We start from the raw sequence: 19,559 nt of genomic DNA, 5'->3' as shown, positions 1-19,559 counted from the left end.
CAGATGAATCCAGGCGTAGGTCTGCATCTCATTGCGCTGTGAGTTTTGTTTGGTTGGGATTTATGTACTTTTCTTTAAGAGTTAGTAAAGAATTAAGAAACCTAAAGCAGTTTTAGAGAGGGAACATGGTTTTGCCTGAGAGGGGTGTGAATGCGCTGGCTTTCATTGCTAGCAAAGGCAGAGTGCCATTGGATGTCTTATTAAAAAGATCAGACTCTGGCTTCTGAACCACATTGTCAGAGTGGGTGAATCCACTTGGACACGAAGATGCTGCTGTAAACTGCCCTCATCGCAGCAGGGGAAAGACTAGGGCAGGCGTTTCCTTGGACGTGTTGCTGCACGCTTTCAGTGACAGCGAAGGGCTGCCACTGCTTTACATTGTTTCCCCCACAAAGCCAGGGGTTCTGTGAGGTACAACTCCTGCCCTGAGTGCCCCTTGGGGCTGGGGGCTTACCAAAGGCCATATGGCCAGCCAGAGGCAGAGTTGAGGGTGAAAGCTCAGAACTTCCTGGTTTCTGCTCTGCGATGGATGTGGTGATGCTTTGTAACCACCTAAGAATACTGGTATGGAATCTGGCTACTAAGGGCATGTCTACACTATAAACTTAAGTCGACCTATGTTAGGTTGACTTACAGCCACCGGCGGTGATTCATCTGCCCGCACTGCCTTTCTTCTGTCGGTGGTTCGTGTCCTCACCAGGACCGCTTCCACTGACTTAAGAGGGGCAGTGTGGGGGGCTGAGAGACCGGGCTCTCGGCTCTGCGCGCAGCTCCCTGCCAGTAGCCCAGCTTCCAGCTCCCCACCAGGAGCCTGGCTGCCCCATCTCGGCTCCCTGCTCCCCACATATAGTTTGTTGTTTTAAGATCTGTTTTCTCTGAAATCCTTTTGTCCCAAATAAATAATACTTGCCCTTAAGAAGGCCGTTGGTTACCACGGTCATTGCCCCAGAAGGAAATGAACTGCGGGTACTGAACAGAAGCCGGGTCTGCTGGGAATCCCGGTTAATCACAGGGGTTGGTGGCCTGGTCTAAGAGTGGGAGAATGGCATGATTCCATCCTGAGAAAGGTGACAGCTAGAGGGATGCTCTCAGAGAGACCAGGAGTGGTCAGAGGTGGATGAGGCACCATTTGAAGAACTTGTCCTGCTTGCCTGGTAACACGCTCCACTGGCATAAAGAGACTGTAAAGATGGCAGGGAATGCCCCCAGTGCCAGGGGCTCTCTGGGTGGCAGAGAGCTGCCAGGGCAGCTCTCTGTAACCGACCCTTGCAGCTCCAGCATAGAAGACCTGCTAGAGGCGAGCTGGGGGAACGAGTAGATACGGCAGCTGCGCATCACATTCCAGCTGTGCTGGGCCGCAGTACAGTCCTTAGTTACCCCTAACCTTGTGGCTGCTGTAACTTACCTGGGGAGGGGCTGCAAGTCAAGGAGGTGCAAAAACAGCTTCAAGGCACCTTTGCTGTCCTCTCCCCATTTCTACACCAAGGTCCAGGGTAGTGGACTGTGCCTTTAAGGGAGCAGATCAGCAATGGCACACATCAGGAAAAACAAGCGGCTGGATCCAGGGCAGTTGCAACAAGGATCTGTTTGTTGTAGCCGCCAGCAATGGCATAAAGTGGGTGGAATACAGCCCACAGCTGGTGCCTTTGCGACATTGATATGAAGGCAACCAGCCTCTCCGGGTGCTGGTGTGCGAGTCACCATCATGGCTGAAACACTGTGGATTGACCTGGGAACCTGCAGAGCTAAATGCACGAACCACTACACCTTGAGCTAAAGGGCCCAGGCTCTATAGGTGGGGGCAGCACAATGTATCCTCTGTGGATTGTCACAGCAGGGCCCTGTAACACACACTGCCCCGAGGGTTACCCTTGCAGATGAAAACCTGGGTCCTGGAATGCAAGGAAACCGTTCTCTTTAGATTCCCTGGATTTAAATGTATTTATCCCATTGACTCAGAGCCAAGTATGTTCCAAGTGTTTGCTATGTTGCTAACACTGATGTTACCACTGGGACCGTTCAGGCTGTCGTTTCAGCTTTGCAGGCATTGCTGACCGCTAATACACTTAATAGGTCTAATGCTCGGGCCCAAAAAAGAGATGGAGAGAAAGTGGTGAGCAGATCAGGAAAAGGTGTGACTGGTCGTCTGTTGTGGTTAAAGGAGAAGCTAATCAATTGCCACTACAGGCCACACAGAGTTTCCAGGTGGCTGACTCATTTCCGTATAAGAAATAAGAGCAGCCTTCTTTGCCAGGTGTTTTTTATTACTTGTGCATCTCTTCTCATATGCTGTGATTAAATTAAAGAGCTTCAGGATTTACTAGAGGTGCCGTCACTGAAAATAAGGGTCTTTAATGAGCCATGTTGGCTGGCAAAGGGCAGGGCAGGGCAAACTGTATTTAAAATGCTGGCCTCTCTAATCACATAGACCCCATTAAATACCATTGAGGATCTGGGTCTTTGGATATGACTACACTGCAGTGAAACATCCGAGGCTGGCCTGGGTCAGCAGGCTTGGGCCTGTGGGGCTATAAGATGTCAGTGTAGATGTTCAGGCTTGGGCTGAAGCCTGGCTCTGGGACCTTCCTGCCTCACGGGGTCCCAGGACCCAGCCCGACCCCAAACATCTACACGACAGATTTACAGTCCCACAGCTCGAGCCCTGTGAGCCTGAGTCAGCCGACATGGGCCAGCCACGGGTGTTTTGTTGCAATACCCTTAAGCTCAATTCTGGCCCTGGCTATGGGCTTGCACAAGGGAGGAAGGGGACATAAAGGCACCCACTCACTCCCCTGGGCTGGCTACATGGATGATGGATCACTGAACACGGGATGTGGGAGAGTGGGAGGAATGCAGCCACTGTGAGGCTGATACTGCCTTTCCCAAACAAGTTGAGGCCAATGGACAGGCATTGGTAGCTCCATCCCCCTTTGTGCCTAGATCAGCACAGACGAGCCAGCACACTAGGGGAAGCCGTCTGGTTCCAGATCTGCTCCTGCACTGCCCCATCTGTGAAGCTTGTAGCAAAAGCCACAATGGAGTCATTACTTCACTGGGAGCTGGATACAGAAGCCAGTGGTCCTGCAAAGAGGTTGTCCCAAGCAAACCCTGAAGATCCACCCTGTGATTATGGATGTTTAGCCATTATGCTGGAGCTAAGTCCTGCCTTTCAAAAACAGGAACTAGCCATCACAGTTCTATGGCTTTTCTTATCTTTTATATATTCATCTTTTTCCCATTTCTCAAAAGCTTGTATTGTGTGTGTACTGACAAAAACCTTAGTAAAAATAAGGAACACTGGTTCCCATTTACACTAAGGCCCCTTGTCATGGTTCTGGCAGGCTAAAGGAGCCTTAACATAGGCAGACATGTCCTTCACAAGTACCAAATGAGAATCAAGCCAAAGCTCCTGAGCTTAGAAAATCATTATAGATTCAAATGAAGAAAACACCATGTCACAAGAATTAGATTAAAAAAAAATATTTTTTTCAGGTTATCTAGCTCCTCGGAACCTCCCCAGCGCTGGTTTTTTCCCATTCCTACAAACCTTGCTCTGTGATTCAGATGCCAAGTGCAAGGACACACCATACACACCAGAAGATCTGTTACCAAGACTTCCTGGCAACTCCCCTCTCAGACGGTAAGGGAATATGAAACTGCCTTGTTGTTATTGGCTATGGAGCCAGCCATTCAGTGACGTGTGGGGGCAAGCATGCATGCAATTTCTGTGCATCGCTCTCAGTGAGTGGTAGACCAGTTCTAGGCACTACAGTGCTTTAGAAACGTGTGTAAGAATGGGCAAATTGCCCACTGGGCACGTTAAAAATGTTTCTATTAAAATAATTATAGAAGGAGCTGGCACCAACATTATAATTCCCTGATGCTTTCCACGATAAGAAAATCTTCCAACACTCAATGCACACACACACACACATGAGGGCTGAAGTAAGGTTGCCAGAGAAATACAGGGGTGGCGCAGATCCCCACTGCAGGGGTTAAGATTTTACGAGCAGGACCTCTGTGCACTCATCTTTTGTCAATATTCCCTAAAGCAGCGGTTCTCAACCGGGGGCCCCTGGTGGGCCACGGGTGGGTTTCAAGGGATCCACCAAGCATGGCTGGCATTGGACCCGCTAGGGGCCAGGGCAGAAAGCCAAAGCCCTGCCATGCAGGACTGCAGCCGAGGGCCTGCAGCCCCATCACCTGGAGCCTGAGCAACTTAACTTTATGGTGCCCCCTGTGACGTGGGCCCCTGGACAATTGCCCTGCTTCCTACTCCCAATGCCAGTCCTGGCTTTTCTATGCAGAAAACCAGTTGTTGTGGCACAGATGAGCCATGGAATTTTTATAGCATGTTGGGGGGGCTTCAGAAAGAAAAGGCTGAGAACCCCTGCCCTACTTTGAGCCCTAAAAGATGCTCTTGGTAAATCAGCTCTCCTAGCTCAGAATGATGATCTATCACCCGAGGCGGGTGGGCCAGATACTCAGCTGGTGTAGATGATCTGTCATTCCATTGAAATCAGCAGAACTTTGCTGACTTACACACATGATGATCTGGCCCAGTACCTCTGGGGTGACACTGGGAACTTTGTGTTAGAGTGACTACTATCATTTCTACTGGGCTAGTGTCTAGAGGCCCCAACCAAGAGCAGGGAACCATTATGCTCCGCATTATACGAACACACTGTAAGGGTGTGTCTACACTGTAGGGTGAGCCTGGGTCTGTGGGTCTCAAGTCATCAGGCTCGGTGCTTCTAAGCCTGCGCTTGAGTGTTCACACTGATAGTGACCCTGGGTTTAGAATTTCTGAACCCTGATCTCACACCCTCGATCACACGTCCCCACTGCCCTTCACAGACCAGAGCCAGACCAGCCTATCCCAGGTTTCTTAGTGCACTCCCCAGCTGTAGCCCTTTGTTCGTGGTGCACTGTGGGAAAACTTGACTGTCCATTCCGTGGCACTGTACCAGAAACCATCTCAGCCTGTCAACACATCCAGCTGAGCCATCTTTCGGGTCTGCATGCTCCCGGCAACCAGAGCCAGCAACATGGATGAGGCCCCATTTGAAGAACTTGTCCTGCTTGTGCTTGCACTCCTGTTTCGGGAAATGGGCAGAGCACGGCAGAAGTACCCTAAGTAACAGTTCTTGCACTAAAAAGTTTGCTACCTAGGTAGTAGAGCTGGTCGGAAAAGCTCTGATGCAACATTTCATAGAGACGGTTTGATTTTGTTGAAATTGTGATGGAACCCAGGCAGGGCTCTGATGGAATCCTGCCTGCCAGGTTTCTGAAACCTGCCTCATTTCCTCACCTGCCCAGCTCTTTGACAGCTGAGAACCTGAAAGCACTAGGAACCCGAGCTCCGAAGCTCTTTGGCTTCTCAATTCTCTGCAGTTTTCCTGACGGGCAGCTGTGGAGTGGGTTCTCAGCGCTCCCAGCTCTCTGTGTGTTTATCGAGTTGCCTGATAGGGAGCCAAGACCCAGGAAGTCTTGGGAGCTGCAATTTCCAGGGGAGCTCGGGGGCAGACCACCAGGGGAACTGCCCTAGAACTGGAGCTCCATCCCCTTTCACCTAGAATTTCAAAATTTTGGGGTTTCGTTCCAAATGGGAATGAAACCAAATCTGAAAATATTGAAATCCTGCATGAAACAGAATTCCCTTTCTCCTCACAGCTCTGCTAAATAGACCAAGCGCTGGACTTGCCTGAGGTCCCCTAGCAGATGAGTAGCAGAGCAATGAATAGAGGCCTGGTCTCTCGATTCCCGGTCCACTGCTCAATCCGGTAGACCAGGCCGCCCTTGCTGTTTTGGCAGTCATCATTTGTGCTTCTTAAAGAAGGTGGTTAATTAGGGATCAAGAAATTATAACTCTCAGGCCCAAAGTTGTTTCAATTGTTGCCATTCCTCCTAATTTGTCTTTTATTGTTTTGTGGAAAGAGTGCCAGATAAGGTTTTATTTTCCCAGCAGAAAATTTTGACAAATGTGGAAAAAAACTTGAAAACTCAAAAACTGATTTAAAAAATAATAATAATTTGGCAACTGAAAACCAAAATATTTTGGCCAAATTGTAGCACCCCTGCCTCCTCCCCCCAGTCATTTGGATTGTTAATCAGCTTCCCTGTCACTGGTAATGTTTATACATTGCTTTGTACAATATAAAACGAGTGTATCTGTATGTGCTCATGCATTTGTGTATGCACGCTCGCATGTTCATTGATTAGATGCTTAATTTATCCATTTTACAGGCTGTGAAAGCCTAACTGAAAACTGTAGGGTATGTGATATCAGCAAAAGGGTTACTTGGAGCAAAACAACATCCGGAGGTCTCTGATTTCAGTTATGGCTCTAGGGTAGGATCAGCCAATGGGAATTTGTTTTGATTACGTAACACTTCTATCTTGGTGTTTCACTGGCTGGATGTGTTGCCACTAGACATTTTTCTGGAGGATTTTAGGGGAGTCACATTGAGAAAACTAAGAATTTGTCTCCTATTATGCAGCTTGGTTAAACTTGTCATTTTGCTAACTTACCTCTGAACTGTTCATTTCTATTGCTCCAAACACAGTAAATAAGCCAGTTTCTCAGCTTCAGTTCCATCTCACTTCCGGAGCAATTGAATGTCATCTGGCTGCTGCTAGCCAGCTGAGATTTCCCTCAGTGAAGTGAAACTGGTTCCCATGCCAACACCCTTCTCTCCTCACTCCCACCCCCAGTTTAGGAGATGATTCACAGGATGGAGGTAGAGCTCTGGTACCCTATGGTGATTCTCAAGAGGAGTATAGTCCCTTAGTGAGCACAGCCTGTTGTCTTAATTTAGAGTAGCCCCTAGGTTGCTTTAACTTGCAGTAGAGCCTGGGCAACTGTAAAATCAGGGAAACACAATCAGCTCCTTGGTGTCCCATCCCGGTCTTGTGCCGAGCATGTCTTGGGCAAAGGACAGAATCTGGCGTGATTATGTTTAGCCCTTCATTCAAATACAGGACATTAGATAGAGATTGGACCTAATTAATGCCAGATGTAATTCAAATGTAGTCAGTGGGGCTACATAAGGGGTGAATTTGGCCTTCTCTTTGTATTCAGTATCTGGGCCTGCCACTGGAGTCAATGGTACTGAACCAGAACTTCAGCGCAAACTTCAGCGTAGCATGAATCAAAACCCCTCATCCAACCAGCCCTGAAAGTCAGCTCCAGCTTTAACCTGAGACCATCTCTAGTTTAGCATAAGTTCAGTTTTAAGCAACCGTATGTGGAGTTACAGGTCTTGTCTCTTTCTTTATAGGAGAAAACAGAAAAGGTCATCTAACCTGGGGAAGGCCATCCATCCATCACCGCAGAGTGCTGAGGTTCCAAAAAGCAGGAACGCTTCACGAGGTATGTTATTCAATTCTATTAGTGTTTAGAGAGCTCTCGGTGTGCTGCATGGAAAGGTCTAATCTTTTAAAGGTTCATCTTTTAAAGCTCTCCTGACAGAGATGCAATTCCTAGAAGAGTGCTGTTGAAATGATGGATATGTTCTCCATGGCCGCTTGAGTGTACTAGTGCTATTATTTTAAACTCGTGGGAATAATCACAAATAAATGTCTTTACAAAGCTCAAAAATTTCTTAACCCCTTAGGGATCAGAGGTTAGGCCCTCCTAGAGCCGAATCCGGTGTTGGAATGTGGCCAGAACACTAAAGTTTTCTTCTAAGGAATGCCATGAGATCTTTGATGCCCACTAGGGCCATCCAAATATTTCATAAATAAAAATGCATGTAACTAATATTGCCTTTTTCCCTGTTCAGAACTCGTCCACAAACTGACTATGATTTTTGCAAATTTCTTATTCAAAATTCTTCAGCAGATAATTTCTGTGAATAATCCTTTCCCTGTAGCTCATTTGTGGCAATGTGAATATTTAATCTTTGAGATGTTTTCATTGGTCACAAGTTTCTCTTTCACTGAAGGAGTACTGTATATCTTAGGTTTCAAGTATAAATAATCATAATTATTATTATACAATATGTGCTAGGAGTTTCCCAAACATTCAGGATGGACATCTCTGTTCCAAGGAGCTCTAATTCAATTATGAATTCACAATTCACATTCTGTAATATCTATTACGTATTCATAATGACCAGAGGTGGTCAGGAAGGCTTAAGTTTTACATCTAATTCAAAAAATTACAGGTCAGATGTAAACTGGCATAACTGCATTGATTTCATTGAACAATATAGTTGCGAACATGTGAATGTATACAAATTAGGTCTGTCAAGCAAGTAAAAACATTAATTGTGATTAATCGCACTGTTAATAACAGAATACCATTTATTTAAATATTTTGCATGTTTTCTACATTTTCAAATATATTGATTTCAGTTACAACACAGAATACAAAGTGTACAGTGCTCACTTTATAGTTATTTTTGATTACACGTATTTGCACTGTAAAAAACCAGAGAAATAGTATTTTTCAATTCACCTAATAGAAGTAGTGTAGTGCAATCTCTTTATCATGAAAGTTGAACTTTCAAATGTAGAATTATGTACAAAAAATAACTGCATTCAAAAATAAAACAATGTAAAACTTTAGAGTCTACAAGTCCACTCAGTCCTACTTCTTGTTCAGCCAAATGATCAGACAAACAAGTTTGTTTACATTTGCAGAAGATAATGCTGTCTGCTTCTTGTTTACAATGCCACCTGAAAGTGAGAACAGGCATTCTCATGGCACTGTTGTAGCCGGCATCACAAGATATTTACATGCCAGATGCACTAAAGATTCATATGTCCCTTCATGCTTCTACCACCATTCCAGGGGACATGTGTCCATGCTGATAATGGGTTCTACTCTATAACAATGCAAAGCAGTGTGGACTGACGCATGTTATTTTCAGTATCTGCGTCAGGTGCCACCAGCAGAAGATTGATTTTCTTTTCTGGTGGTTCAGGTTCTGTACGTTCCACATTGGAGTGTTGCTCTTTTAAGACTTCTGAAAGCATGCTCCACACCTCGTCCCTCCTAGATATTGGAAGGCACTTCGGATCCTTAAATCTTGGGTTGAGTGCTGTAGCTATCTTTAGAAATCTCACATTGGTACCTTCTTTGCGTTTTGTCAGATCTGCAGTGAAAGTGTTATTAAAATGAACAATATTTGCTGAATCATCATCCAAGGCTGCTATAACATGAAATATATGGCAGTATGTGGGTAAAACAGAGCAGGGGACATACAATTCTCCCCCAAGGAGTTCAGTCACAAATTTAATTAACACATTTTTTTTAATGAGCATCATCAGCATGGAAGCATGTCCTCTGGAATGGTGGCCGAAGCATGAAAGTGCATACCAGTATTTAGCATATCTGGCACGTAAATACCTTGCAATGATGGCTACAAAAGTGCCATGCAAATGCCTGTTCTCACTTCTGGTGACATTGTAAATAAGAACAGGGCAGCATTATCTCCTGTAAATGTAAACAAACTTGTTTGTCGTAGCAATTGGCTGAAGAAGTAGGATTGAGTGGACTTGTAGGCTCTCAACTTTTACACTGTTTCGCTTTTGAGTACAGTTATGTAACCAAAAAAAAAATCTACATTTGTAAGATGCACTTTCACAAAAAAGAGATTGCACTACAGTACTTGTATGAGGTGAATTGAAAAATATTATTTCTTTTGTAAAAAGAAAAGGAGTACTTGTGGCACCTTAGAGACTAACCAATTTATTTGAGCATGAGCTTTCGTGAGCTACAGCTCACTTCATCGGTATGCATCCGATGAAGTGAGCTGTAGCTCACGAAAGCTCATGCTCGAATAAATTGGTTAGTCTCTAAGGTGCCACAAGTACTCCTTTTCTTTTTGCGAATACAGACTAACACGGCTGTTACTCTGAAACCTATTTCTTTTGTTTATCATTTGTTCAGTGCAAATATTTGTAATAAAAAATAATATACCTTTTGATTTCAATTACAACACAGAATACAATATATATGAAAAAGTAGAAAAACATACAAAATGTTTAATAAATTTTAATTGGTATTCTACTGTTTAACAGTGTGATTAAAACTGCGATTAATCACAGTTAGTTTTTTTAATCACGATTAATTGTTTTGAGTTAATCATTTGATTAACTGCGATTAATCGATAGCCCTAATACAAATAGTTCTAAGAATGTTGACTTCAGTGCAGCCATGCCGATTTACATTTACAGTTGAGGATGTGCAGTATACCTCAAGTAGGATAATAAACAGTGCCACCCGGTGAATCACTGAGTTCACTTCCTGCAGTGCTTTGGTGTTCCTTAGAGATGTCCCACCCAACCACAGGCCCAGCCTGACCTCCATTACCTAGTAAGACCTTGTAAGATGACTCCACCAGTGTGATGACTGCAAGACTGAAGACCCAGCATGAAAGTAAATGTGAAGACCCAATAAAACATTCAAATGGATGAGTTTTAAAAGGTTACAAAAGGAAAATGTGACCCTTAGGATTTCATTAGATCAGATAAATCCCTTAAATATTTGATATTGACATACGTCGTTGAAGATGGAGTAGTGACTAGAACTTTTTGGGAAATAGTTTTCATGAGAAAATGCCACTGTTGAAGCCAGAACTTTTTACAGAAATGGGTTGGTTTCGACCAGTTTTTCAAGTTGAAAATTTTGGGGGGGAGGGGAAAGGAATGAGACTGTCGACATGTTTTGTTTCGACATTTTTGAAAAAAGAAGTTCAGCTTTTTTGGTTTGAAATTAATTTTTGTTTTAAAATTTGAGCTAATTATTGTAAAAATGAGGTGTAATGGTCAAAATCAAAACAAAACATTCTGAAATGATCAAAATGAAATGTTTTGAGAGCGAGCACACCTGATTTAAAAAGAAAAGTTCGGTTCGCAACCAATGTCAAAATTATTACTTTTTGTCCCAGTCTGGGAGGAGAAATGTTTTGATACAATTTTTGTGCAATGGGAAAACTGTTTTCCGCCCTGCACTGTTACTAATCACACAAGCAAAGACGTAGCGTTGCTAATTGTGCTATTGCATGAGGTGGTTTACTCGAGAGGTTAAGAATCATGGTCTTATTTGTGTCAGAACATTACATTAAGTATAGTGTTTGAAAATTCTCATTATTACAGCGATATTGGATTCAGTAGCTAACCTGAAAAGCACCTTGGAGGACATTTCATCACCGTCCAACTTGAGTTCCAGAATAAACGTGCTCAACAAAATTCTAAGTTTGGGAAAGGTAATTTTTGCACCCGTGGCGCAGTGCCGTGGAATGAATTTGTTTTTGTTTAAATAACAGAGTTTTAAGCGGAATGGGGCCGATTCCTAGCTGGTGTGAATTGATTTCAATGGAGTTATGATGATCGTGACGCCAGCTGACAAGCTGCCCCTATCCTTTGAACATGTATTTTATTTTAGGAAAGGGAAGATAGTTACGGAGGATGGGTTGTTAAGTGACTATGGTAAATTTACAAAAAGAAAAGGAGTACTAGTGGCACCTTAGAGACTAACCAATTTAGTTTTCCTCTAAACATAACCAGCAAGTATTATGTTAGACATCCAAATTACTTTGCCACTTCACAGATTACCAAATACCAACAGACCATACCCTGATATACGAGCACAGGACTTTTCTATTTTCTTCAAAGCAAGGGCACTCCATGAGGCAAAATGTATATCCTCTTTCACATTCAACTAAAATACCATGTCACAGTCATTGCGATCATAGTCAGCATTTGCCAACAGCTACCACACGGTGGTTTCAGAGATGCCCCAATATCCGTCTGTGATAATAATTGTTTAGGGATGTGAGCTTTTTGTCAGTTAATGTACAACACTATTCTCTGGACTTTGTCACCCTTTAATTGATGAATTATAAACTATAATGAATATATTAATGTTTTTATGTTACGGCCCCAATCATGCAAACACTTACCCATGTGCTTAACTACAAGCGTGTGAATAGACTCAGAGAAGTCGGTGGCACCATTCACATGTATAAAATTAAAGTATGTACATAAATGTTTGTGGGATCAGGGCTAAATTGTTTAACGTAATTACCACCAGTCACAATTCCTTATTGCTTTGATTAAAGTCACTGTCAGGAAAACCCTGTTTTTATCACCACTAAAGTTAAATTTCCCTTTTAGGTGCAGACACAGGATTCATCGGCAGCAAACATCAAAATTGTTATCTGTGAGATCCTGTCACCATATATAGCCTCTTCTGATCTCCCCTGGGAAAGCATGGGAGCAAATGTTCACAGGACGTTTTGTTTTACCAACTCGTCTCTTTTAGAGTCATTTTTCCAAGCATTCAGAAGTCAGATATCTCAGGTGACTAGCCACCTCCTCTTGTCTTGTCTTGAGAATATTAATAATGGCTATTATTATTCTGATTGTTGTATTGGGGTAGTGCCTGGGAGCCCTCCTAATGGACTAAGATCCCATGTACAAGGTGCTGTACAAACACACAACCAAAAGATGGTCCCTGCCCTAAATAATTTGCATTCTAATTCCTTAGGAACAAGGATAATGTAATTGCTTATGGGTCACATTCTTCAAAGCATCTATTGGAATGAAGCACTCAATGCCCATTGAAAAGCAATGAGACTTAGGTGCCTAACTTACTCCCACTGGTGTTTTAAAAATTTCCATAATAAAGATGGTTTGTTTCCTCCTGTTATTAGTCTGCCTGCTTTAGTAAATATAGGGATCTGCTGAGAATATTAGTAGATTTTTAAGGCCAGAGAGATCATCATGACCATCTAACCTGACCTCTTTCATAGGAGCCATATAATTTTACACAATGTCAATCCCAATAATTTGTGAAAGAGCATATCTTTCAAATGGCCATATAATTTATCACTCAAAACAATTATATCTTAAATAAAGTGTATGCTCCCTATTTATCAGGACAAGGGCTGGTTTTCACTTGTCTTGCCTTCTCATTCTCAGTCTCATACAGAAAGCTAGACTAGGTGACACCCATGAGCAGAGTTCTCCGAACGAATCGCCTGATGGAGTCACAGCCCGTGCTGCACAGATGCAAAGTCTTTAAAACTAGTTAGACCGCAGGGATCTTATGCTTTGACGCATTCATACTCCAGCACTGAGATGCGTCTAATAAAGGAATCCTGGTCACGGCACTCTGCCACTTAGAGCCAAATGGTCGGCTGATGTAAAGATGCTGCTTTGTTGACTTACATGGATTTCTCCCTGTTTGCACCATCAGGGAATTGGGCCCATGTTATTTTCTCACCCCCCCCCCCATGGTTCTCGTTTTACCACCTGTCATCTTCCCTACGTCCATTGTTTTATGATCTCTGCTGTAGAACCTTGTTGTTCTCGGTCCACGAGGGAATCCGCAGAGAGGATTTCATGAAGGAGAACAAGTTATTCCACCACGCTGTGCTCATCAGTGACTCACCGCGGAAGGACTAGCTAGAGCTGGACTCCTCCCAAGACCTGTAACAGCTTAAACAATCGCTTGAAATGGAATTTAGATAGGCTGGCCAAATTCATCCATGGTGTAAACCCATTCATTTCAGCAGAGTTACACTTGGGAGGAATATGATCCATTGACACAACTGTAGGTACAATAGGCAGAATCACCCAGATATGAGATCTGCTGAATGCCTGCGCAGGGGAATAAGGAGGCGTGTGGAACCTCCTTGCCTACAGAGTGTACCTGCATTGCCAGATCCTAAGTGGAGGGAAATCAGTTGCCAATGGACTGCTACCCTCCCTGCCTGCACAGGTTGGTGAGGAGTGGTTTGTCAGGTGTGTGGAATGAGCAGAACCCCATAAAGCACCAGGCAGCACAACTAAACTGTCTTAGAGGGGGTCGTAAACTGTGCTAGAAAAAGGGAGGGGGCATCTTACTTCCCCACAGAGCAGAGATTGAATTGTGACTCCATGTGACCCCAATCTGGTTCCTTCTCATGCTCTTGGGTCATTGCAGTTGTGTGTTATCCCTTGCTGAGGCTGGATTGTAAGGGTACAGCCTCGCTCAGAATAAATAGCGTACTCAGCCCACAATTGTATTACATTCAAAAATATTTTCCAATTTTAATTTTCATACAACTGGTAAAGGCCTTCCAAAAGTGTCCTGGGGTTACCAGAGTTTAAAATGCTCTGGTACGAATTCTAGATAGCTGTACCCGTTTGTATGTGCAATGTGAATATTTTGGTTATGTGGTGCAGCTAGTTAACAAATATTAAATTCTTCTTTACCCCTTAAATAATTTTATCTTGTTTTTATGGTTTAAGTTGCAGCAGGACCCTCAGTACCAGATGATGTTTGTCAAAGAAACCGTCTCGTTCCTGTCACTCATTTCACGAGTGCAGAATGATACCTCTCTGTGGCATTTCCTCTTGATGGCCCCAGATGTGGTCCAAGGCAGTCTGAGGATGAAGGATATATTTGCTTTTCTTCAAAACACAAACAGGTAGGAGAACAGCAGGGATGGGAAGGGCGCTGACGGTAGGGTGGTTATGCTTGTTATTGAGCAGCCAGTTGTGATGTGGCAACTCAAAGCAACAAAACCTGAGTTTTGTTGGTGCAGGGCTATCTTACTATATGTCTGAAGGTCTCTAAGGATAGTGGGTAAAACAGTGACTTTCAGTGAGACTCGAGCCCCTATGGGTACACAGCCCGCAGAAGTGAGCCTTTCAGCCTGAGGTTAACAGACTTGTGTACTAAAAACATCACTGCAGACATTCCAGCTTGGGCTGGAGCTCGCCCTCTGAAGCCCACCCGGACCTGCAACTTCAAAGTTCTGTCTACATGGCTAATTTTAGAGCACTAGCACAAGCCCTGCTAGCCCAAGTCTGTCAACCTGGGTTGGAGGGCTTGCTCCTATGGGTGGTGTAGACATACCCGATGTCGCTAAATCACTTGTGAAAGTGACTCCTGTGCCACTCAAGCACTTTTGCAAATTTTACCCAGTGTCAGCTGGCTGTCAGCCTGTTCTGAGGCATAGTCGGTATGCAGCTATCATTACCATGTGGAAGTTGAAACGCTAGGTAACTGACTGTCCAAAATGTCAGATGAAGACAAATCCTTTCTTCAGTGCTCTGCGATAGATTTTTGATGATGATATTAGCTAACCAGCTCCTTCCAGAGGATCTCGGGGCCAGATGCGCTGGTATACGCTAGCGGCTTTGTACCACTCTCTGAATTTGGCTTAGAAGAAATCTTAAATGAGGTTTATGGTTACTTCGCATTGCTACATTGGCATCAAGCAGCCAGACCAGAGAGGTGAATCTGGCTTTTAGAGTTTTGTGGCTTTGAAACTATAGCTCTAGGTAGGAAGAAGTACCTTTGGCATGATATTTGTTGCTCAACAGTTACAGAGAAAATGGAGGGGACAAAACAGAGACTCAGACATAGGCTTTATTGCCCCGATTGAAACCTTTGACACTATCTTCAACTAGGATTGTGAAAACTTTCCTTAGTGGGCTCAGTCCTGAAGTCCTTTCCCAATTCTTACTCAGACAAAACTCCCATCGAAATCAAAAGGACTTCAGGATGTGCCCCAAATTGGGGTATCAGGAGAAATTTGTGCAACTCATCCACTGGCTGTGTGACCGAAAGCTGGATAGTGTATCTGCAGAGATCATTGTCTCTGGTCCACTTTATAATATCCAATGGAGTCAAACCACGTATCTCTTTGCCAAGTCTCTTTCCAGCAATGATTGATGGAGATGAGGCTGGCAAGCTGTATTTAATATCAAACACCTGCTAAGCTCCTTAACTTGAACAGTTTGAAGACCCTTACAGAAGTTGCCAAGAGGGTTGGTTGTGAACCTTTTTATGGAGCTGATTGTGATCTTGGAGGACTCACTCTTGCTCATCATTAACAAGAAGCAGAGGAAACTAAAAACAATCCAAGTGCCATTAGTCTGGAGAAAACTGAGATAATGTCCTAACCTGCGCTTGGGGACGCACATGTAAACTCTAGTATCCCGATCCTCAGTGGAGCCACTCTCAATGTGATAACAGATTTCACTTCCTTTGAAGGGGTTTTGTCAATGCTACTCTTTTTAATCAAGGAGTTACCTGTGAGTGTCCACATTCATTAGATTGCTGCTTCCAGACCTGTAACCAGGACTATATCACGCAAGAAGACATAACATTCACTATGCTATTCCATCTCACAGGGACATGTTATCACCTGTACATCAAAGAGCTGTGCAGAATTTTGTTCGTGGCACCTTGGAGCTGGTATACCTAGAAAGTGGCATGATAAATGCAACAATAAAGGGTTTCTGCAAAGAACTTGCACAAATACAATTCGAAATTATGATTATGAAAGTACGTCTTAGCCAGACTGGGCATGTCCTCTACAGGAAAGATGAGGTTCTCAAGAAAATATTAAACAGTAATCTTTTTATAGGTGAATGATCAAGAGGCACACAAAGAACCTCCATCCATTGTGACGTTGATATTAACGTATGGGAAGCTGCTGCACCAGAGCAGAGCAGTCAAGTAACATCTTGTGCAGAAAGTTTTGGAGTAAATTTTATTACCCCACAGGAGAAACTGAGGCCTTGCAAGCAAAGAAAACAAGAATTATGGATAGGGTTGCCAATTTTGATTGGACATATTCCTGGAGGTTTCATCACATGACGTAATAATTAATTAAAGATTAATCTTTAATTCCTGAAGACTCCAGGACAATCCTGGGGGGCTTTGGCAACCCTTATTATGGACACACCTAGTAAGCATTCCTGTTTTTTAAATTTTCCTGCCCAGCCAGGAAATTAATAATTGGACTCTTCAGCTACCTTCAAGACCACAAAAGTTCTTGCAAAACTATTCAATGTCGAAATAAAAGACAAACAGTTTCTATTTCTACTACCTACTCCTTTACAAAATTTTTGCTCACTTTTGGCAATCCATAGCATCTAGTGCCCTCACTATTCCTTTCCTGATGCTTTTGGCACAATGAGTCAGGTGCAATTTTTATGCATGTCCCTGCAGCTCCTTCCCCTTTTGAGGCTCTTGCTGCTTACTCTTTCTAATGTGCGCCTGGGCAGAATGAAAATATTCAGGTTAACAATGAGGGGAGAAAACCTATCCAAGAACATTACAATAAATATGGAGATGCAATAAGCAGCATACTTCGTCCTTGCTCTGGGGCCATTCTTGCAAGGCAGTATGTGTTCGTCCACACAGTACAAATCAGCTCTACTATGCTGTTTGCATATCTCTTGCAGTATGTAAACAGGGCAGCAGTTGTAACTCCACATGCAATGCTGCACTGCAAAATGACTCCGCACCTACCATAAATTTTATACATGCAGAACATAGAGGGCCTGATCCAGTGCCCATTGAAGTCAATGGAAAGCGTCCCAAAGATTTCAATAGTCTTTGATATATGCCGTGTTGTTGTAGCTGTGTTGGTCCCAGGTTATTAGAGAGACAAGGTGAGTGAGATAATATCTTTTATTGGCCCAGCTTCTGTTGGTGAGAGACACGAGCATTTGAGTTTATGCAGAGCTCTTCTTCAGGTCAGGTTCTTCAGGTTTTTCAGGCCTGCGTAAGCTTGAATGCTTGTCTCTCTCTCTCACCAACAGAAATTGGTCCAATAAAAGATATTACCTCACCCACCTTGTCTCTCTAATGGTCTTTGAATCAGATCCATAAGACTGTGAATATTGAATAGCTATTTTAATGGATACCACTGTAATACAATCAACCTAAGTGACAGCTTTTTCTTTTCTAAAAGAGCCCTTGTTTCCCTTCGGTCTGAATGTTTTAGAGAAAAAATGAATTCTCTGAAATGGCCACACGTTTCCCATCCATTTATCTTGTCTTCTGTGGATTCCCACTTTATCTTGATCCTTACCTGCTCTATTTCTTAGTTTCTTTCAGGATAAAATTCACCCTGCACAGTGCACCGCCAGGACTGTGTGTCACTTTTGTCCTACTTATGCCTTATTTTGAGAAGTTAAGTAGTGTATAGGTTTTGCTTGAGCTTCTTGATAGGAGTGAATGTAATGAGTGTAAGGTGTTACACATTTCTGCTATTATACTGCTATGGGTTTCCTTCAAAGCCCTTTGTTAGCATTTTGTGCAGGATCAAACACATAATTAAACATAAGGGCAGCGTCTTTTTTGTCAAGTATTTTAAGAATGGTATGCCGCACTCCAGCTATTTTCCCCCGGTCTTTTGTTTCTCTCTGTAAACCTGGAACTACAATTTGTTATCATTGTTTTTCCCCCGTAGTGCTCTGATGGCATCTCAACAGATTTCTCCTCCAGTAATGAGTAATGATGGAATCAAACCTATCCAAAAAAGGGCTTTGCGTCTTTTGTATTCCCAGAACTGTTCAGAACAAGGTAAGATCCTTCAAACTAGCTGTATCTTTGTTGAAAAACTGCAGTACCAAGGAGAAACATACTGTGAGCTTGTAGGCAACCGGACCAGTCCTGTGCCATTCAGCTTAATGAATTGTCCCTTCAACTTTTAACAAATCTAAATAAATAAATAAAATGTCTCATTGCCAATGGAAACTTAAAACTCTTCCTCAATTAATCTGCTGCTACCAAAAAAGATATGTTTTTACAGCGTGATAATTAACATGAATTAGCTTTCTCAGTGTAATATCTTAGTGGAGACAAAGTGCCGTAGTTTTTACCTCAGTGTAACTAGGCACGGTCAACCCCAGGTGGAGAGTATGGTATTGAACTCAGGTAACTATGTAGAGGTGAAAACTGCAGTGCCTTGTCTCCAGTTGGACTTTACAGTGAGATAGCTATCTCAAGGTAGTTGTCTTGCATTAAAAACAAACTTATTGGCAGTGAAGGCAAAGCCTTTGAAACTTGTAGGGTATAGTCAAGTGGGATTACATGAGTGGTCAGGAGGGAAATAAAACATATTTTATATATACATATACAAAATATGCTATTCTCCATGTGCTCCTTTACCTAGTCCTAATCAATTTTCTGTTGTCTTGTTCAGTATGATTCATGGATAGTAGATGTTGGCATTGATAAGGAGGTTGTGGGATTAGTACAGGGTGGAATTCCATGCTTAAGGTGTGGTCTGGAAAAAAGCATGAAGTCAACTGGTGGGAGAAACAGACAGGGGAAGAGGTTCGAGGTCGCAATGATTGCAGAGCAGAGGGTATGGGAGGTGGTGCAAACAGAGATAAGAACAGACAACTGAGGGAATTGTGAAGGGCCTTGAAGATGAGCACAGGAAGCTGAACAAGCAGGCAACATCAAGTTGTATTACTGGCAGCAAGATTCTGGTAGTGCTAATGGAGTACCTCTGCTAGCAGCCAGATGTTCATGATCCCAAGGTGTTCCTCATATGGGGAAAACATAGATAGGGAAACCAGGACACTTATTTAGCTGCTTAAATATAGATTTAGGTGCCTAACTTTAGACATCCAAGTTTGCAAATATAACCATAATTTTCAGTTCAGTTTCCAAATTAACATATGCATCTTCTTTATGCTTCCATTGTAGGCAAAAATAACAGCTCAACAGTGGCTGATATTTGCAATCTCTCCATTAACTGGAAAGACAACCAAAGTTTGGTATCTCAGATGGAAGAAGTTTGGAGGTA

At 43.2% G+C, this 19,559-nt stretch overlaps 1 protein-coding gene across 1 annotated transcript in view; it reads left to right on the top strand.

The window, feature by feature from the left end:
- Positions 1-19,559, top strand: part of ABCA12 (ATP binding cassette subfamily A member 12) — a gene marked incomplete at its 5' end in the record, with an annotated part of 119,461 nt that overhangs the window by 10,977 nt on the left and 88,925 nt on the right. Inside the window, 7 exons of the mRNA XM_084643782.1 lie at positions 3,493-3,640; positions 7,284-7,372; positions 11,107-11,216; positions 12,127-12,312; positions 14,248-14,426; positions 18,213-18,325; positions 19,460-19,556. Coding sequence (XP_084499908.1) covers positions 3,493-3,640; positions 7,284-7,372; positions 11,107-11,216; positions 12,127-12,312; positions 14,248-14,426; positions 18,213-18,325; positions 19,460-19,556 — 922 coding nt within the window. The remainder of the gene's footprint in view (positions 1-3,492; positions 3,641-7,283; positions 7,373-11,106; positions 11,217-12,126; positions 12,313-14,247; positions 14,427-18,212; positions 18,326-19,459; positions 19,557-19,559) is intronic.

Source organism: Lepidochelys olivacea (assembly GCF_965140295.1).
Source record: "Lepidochelys olivacea isolate rLepOli2 genome assembly, chromosome: 11".
Classification (NCBI taxonomy): domain Eukaryota; kingdom Metazoa; phylum Chordata; order Testudines; family Cheloniidae; genus Lepidochelys; species Lepidochelys olivacea.
This window is presented reverse-complemented; position numbering and strand designations above follow the sequence as displayed.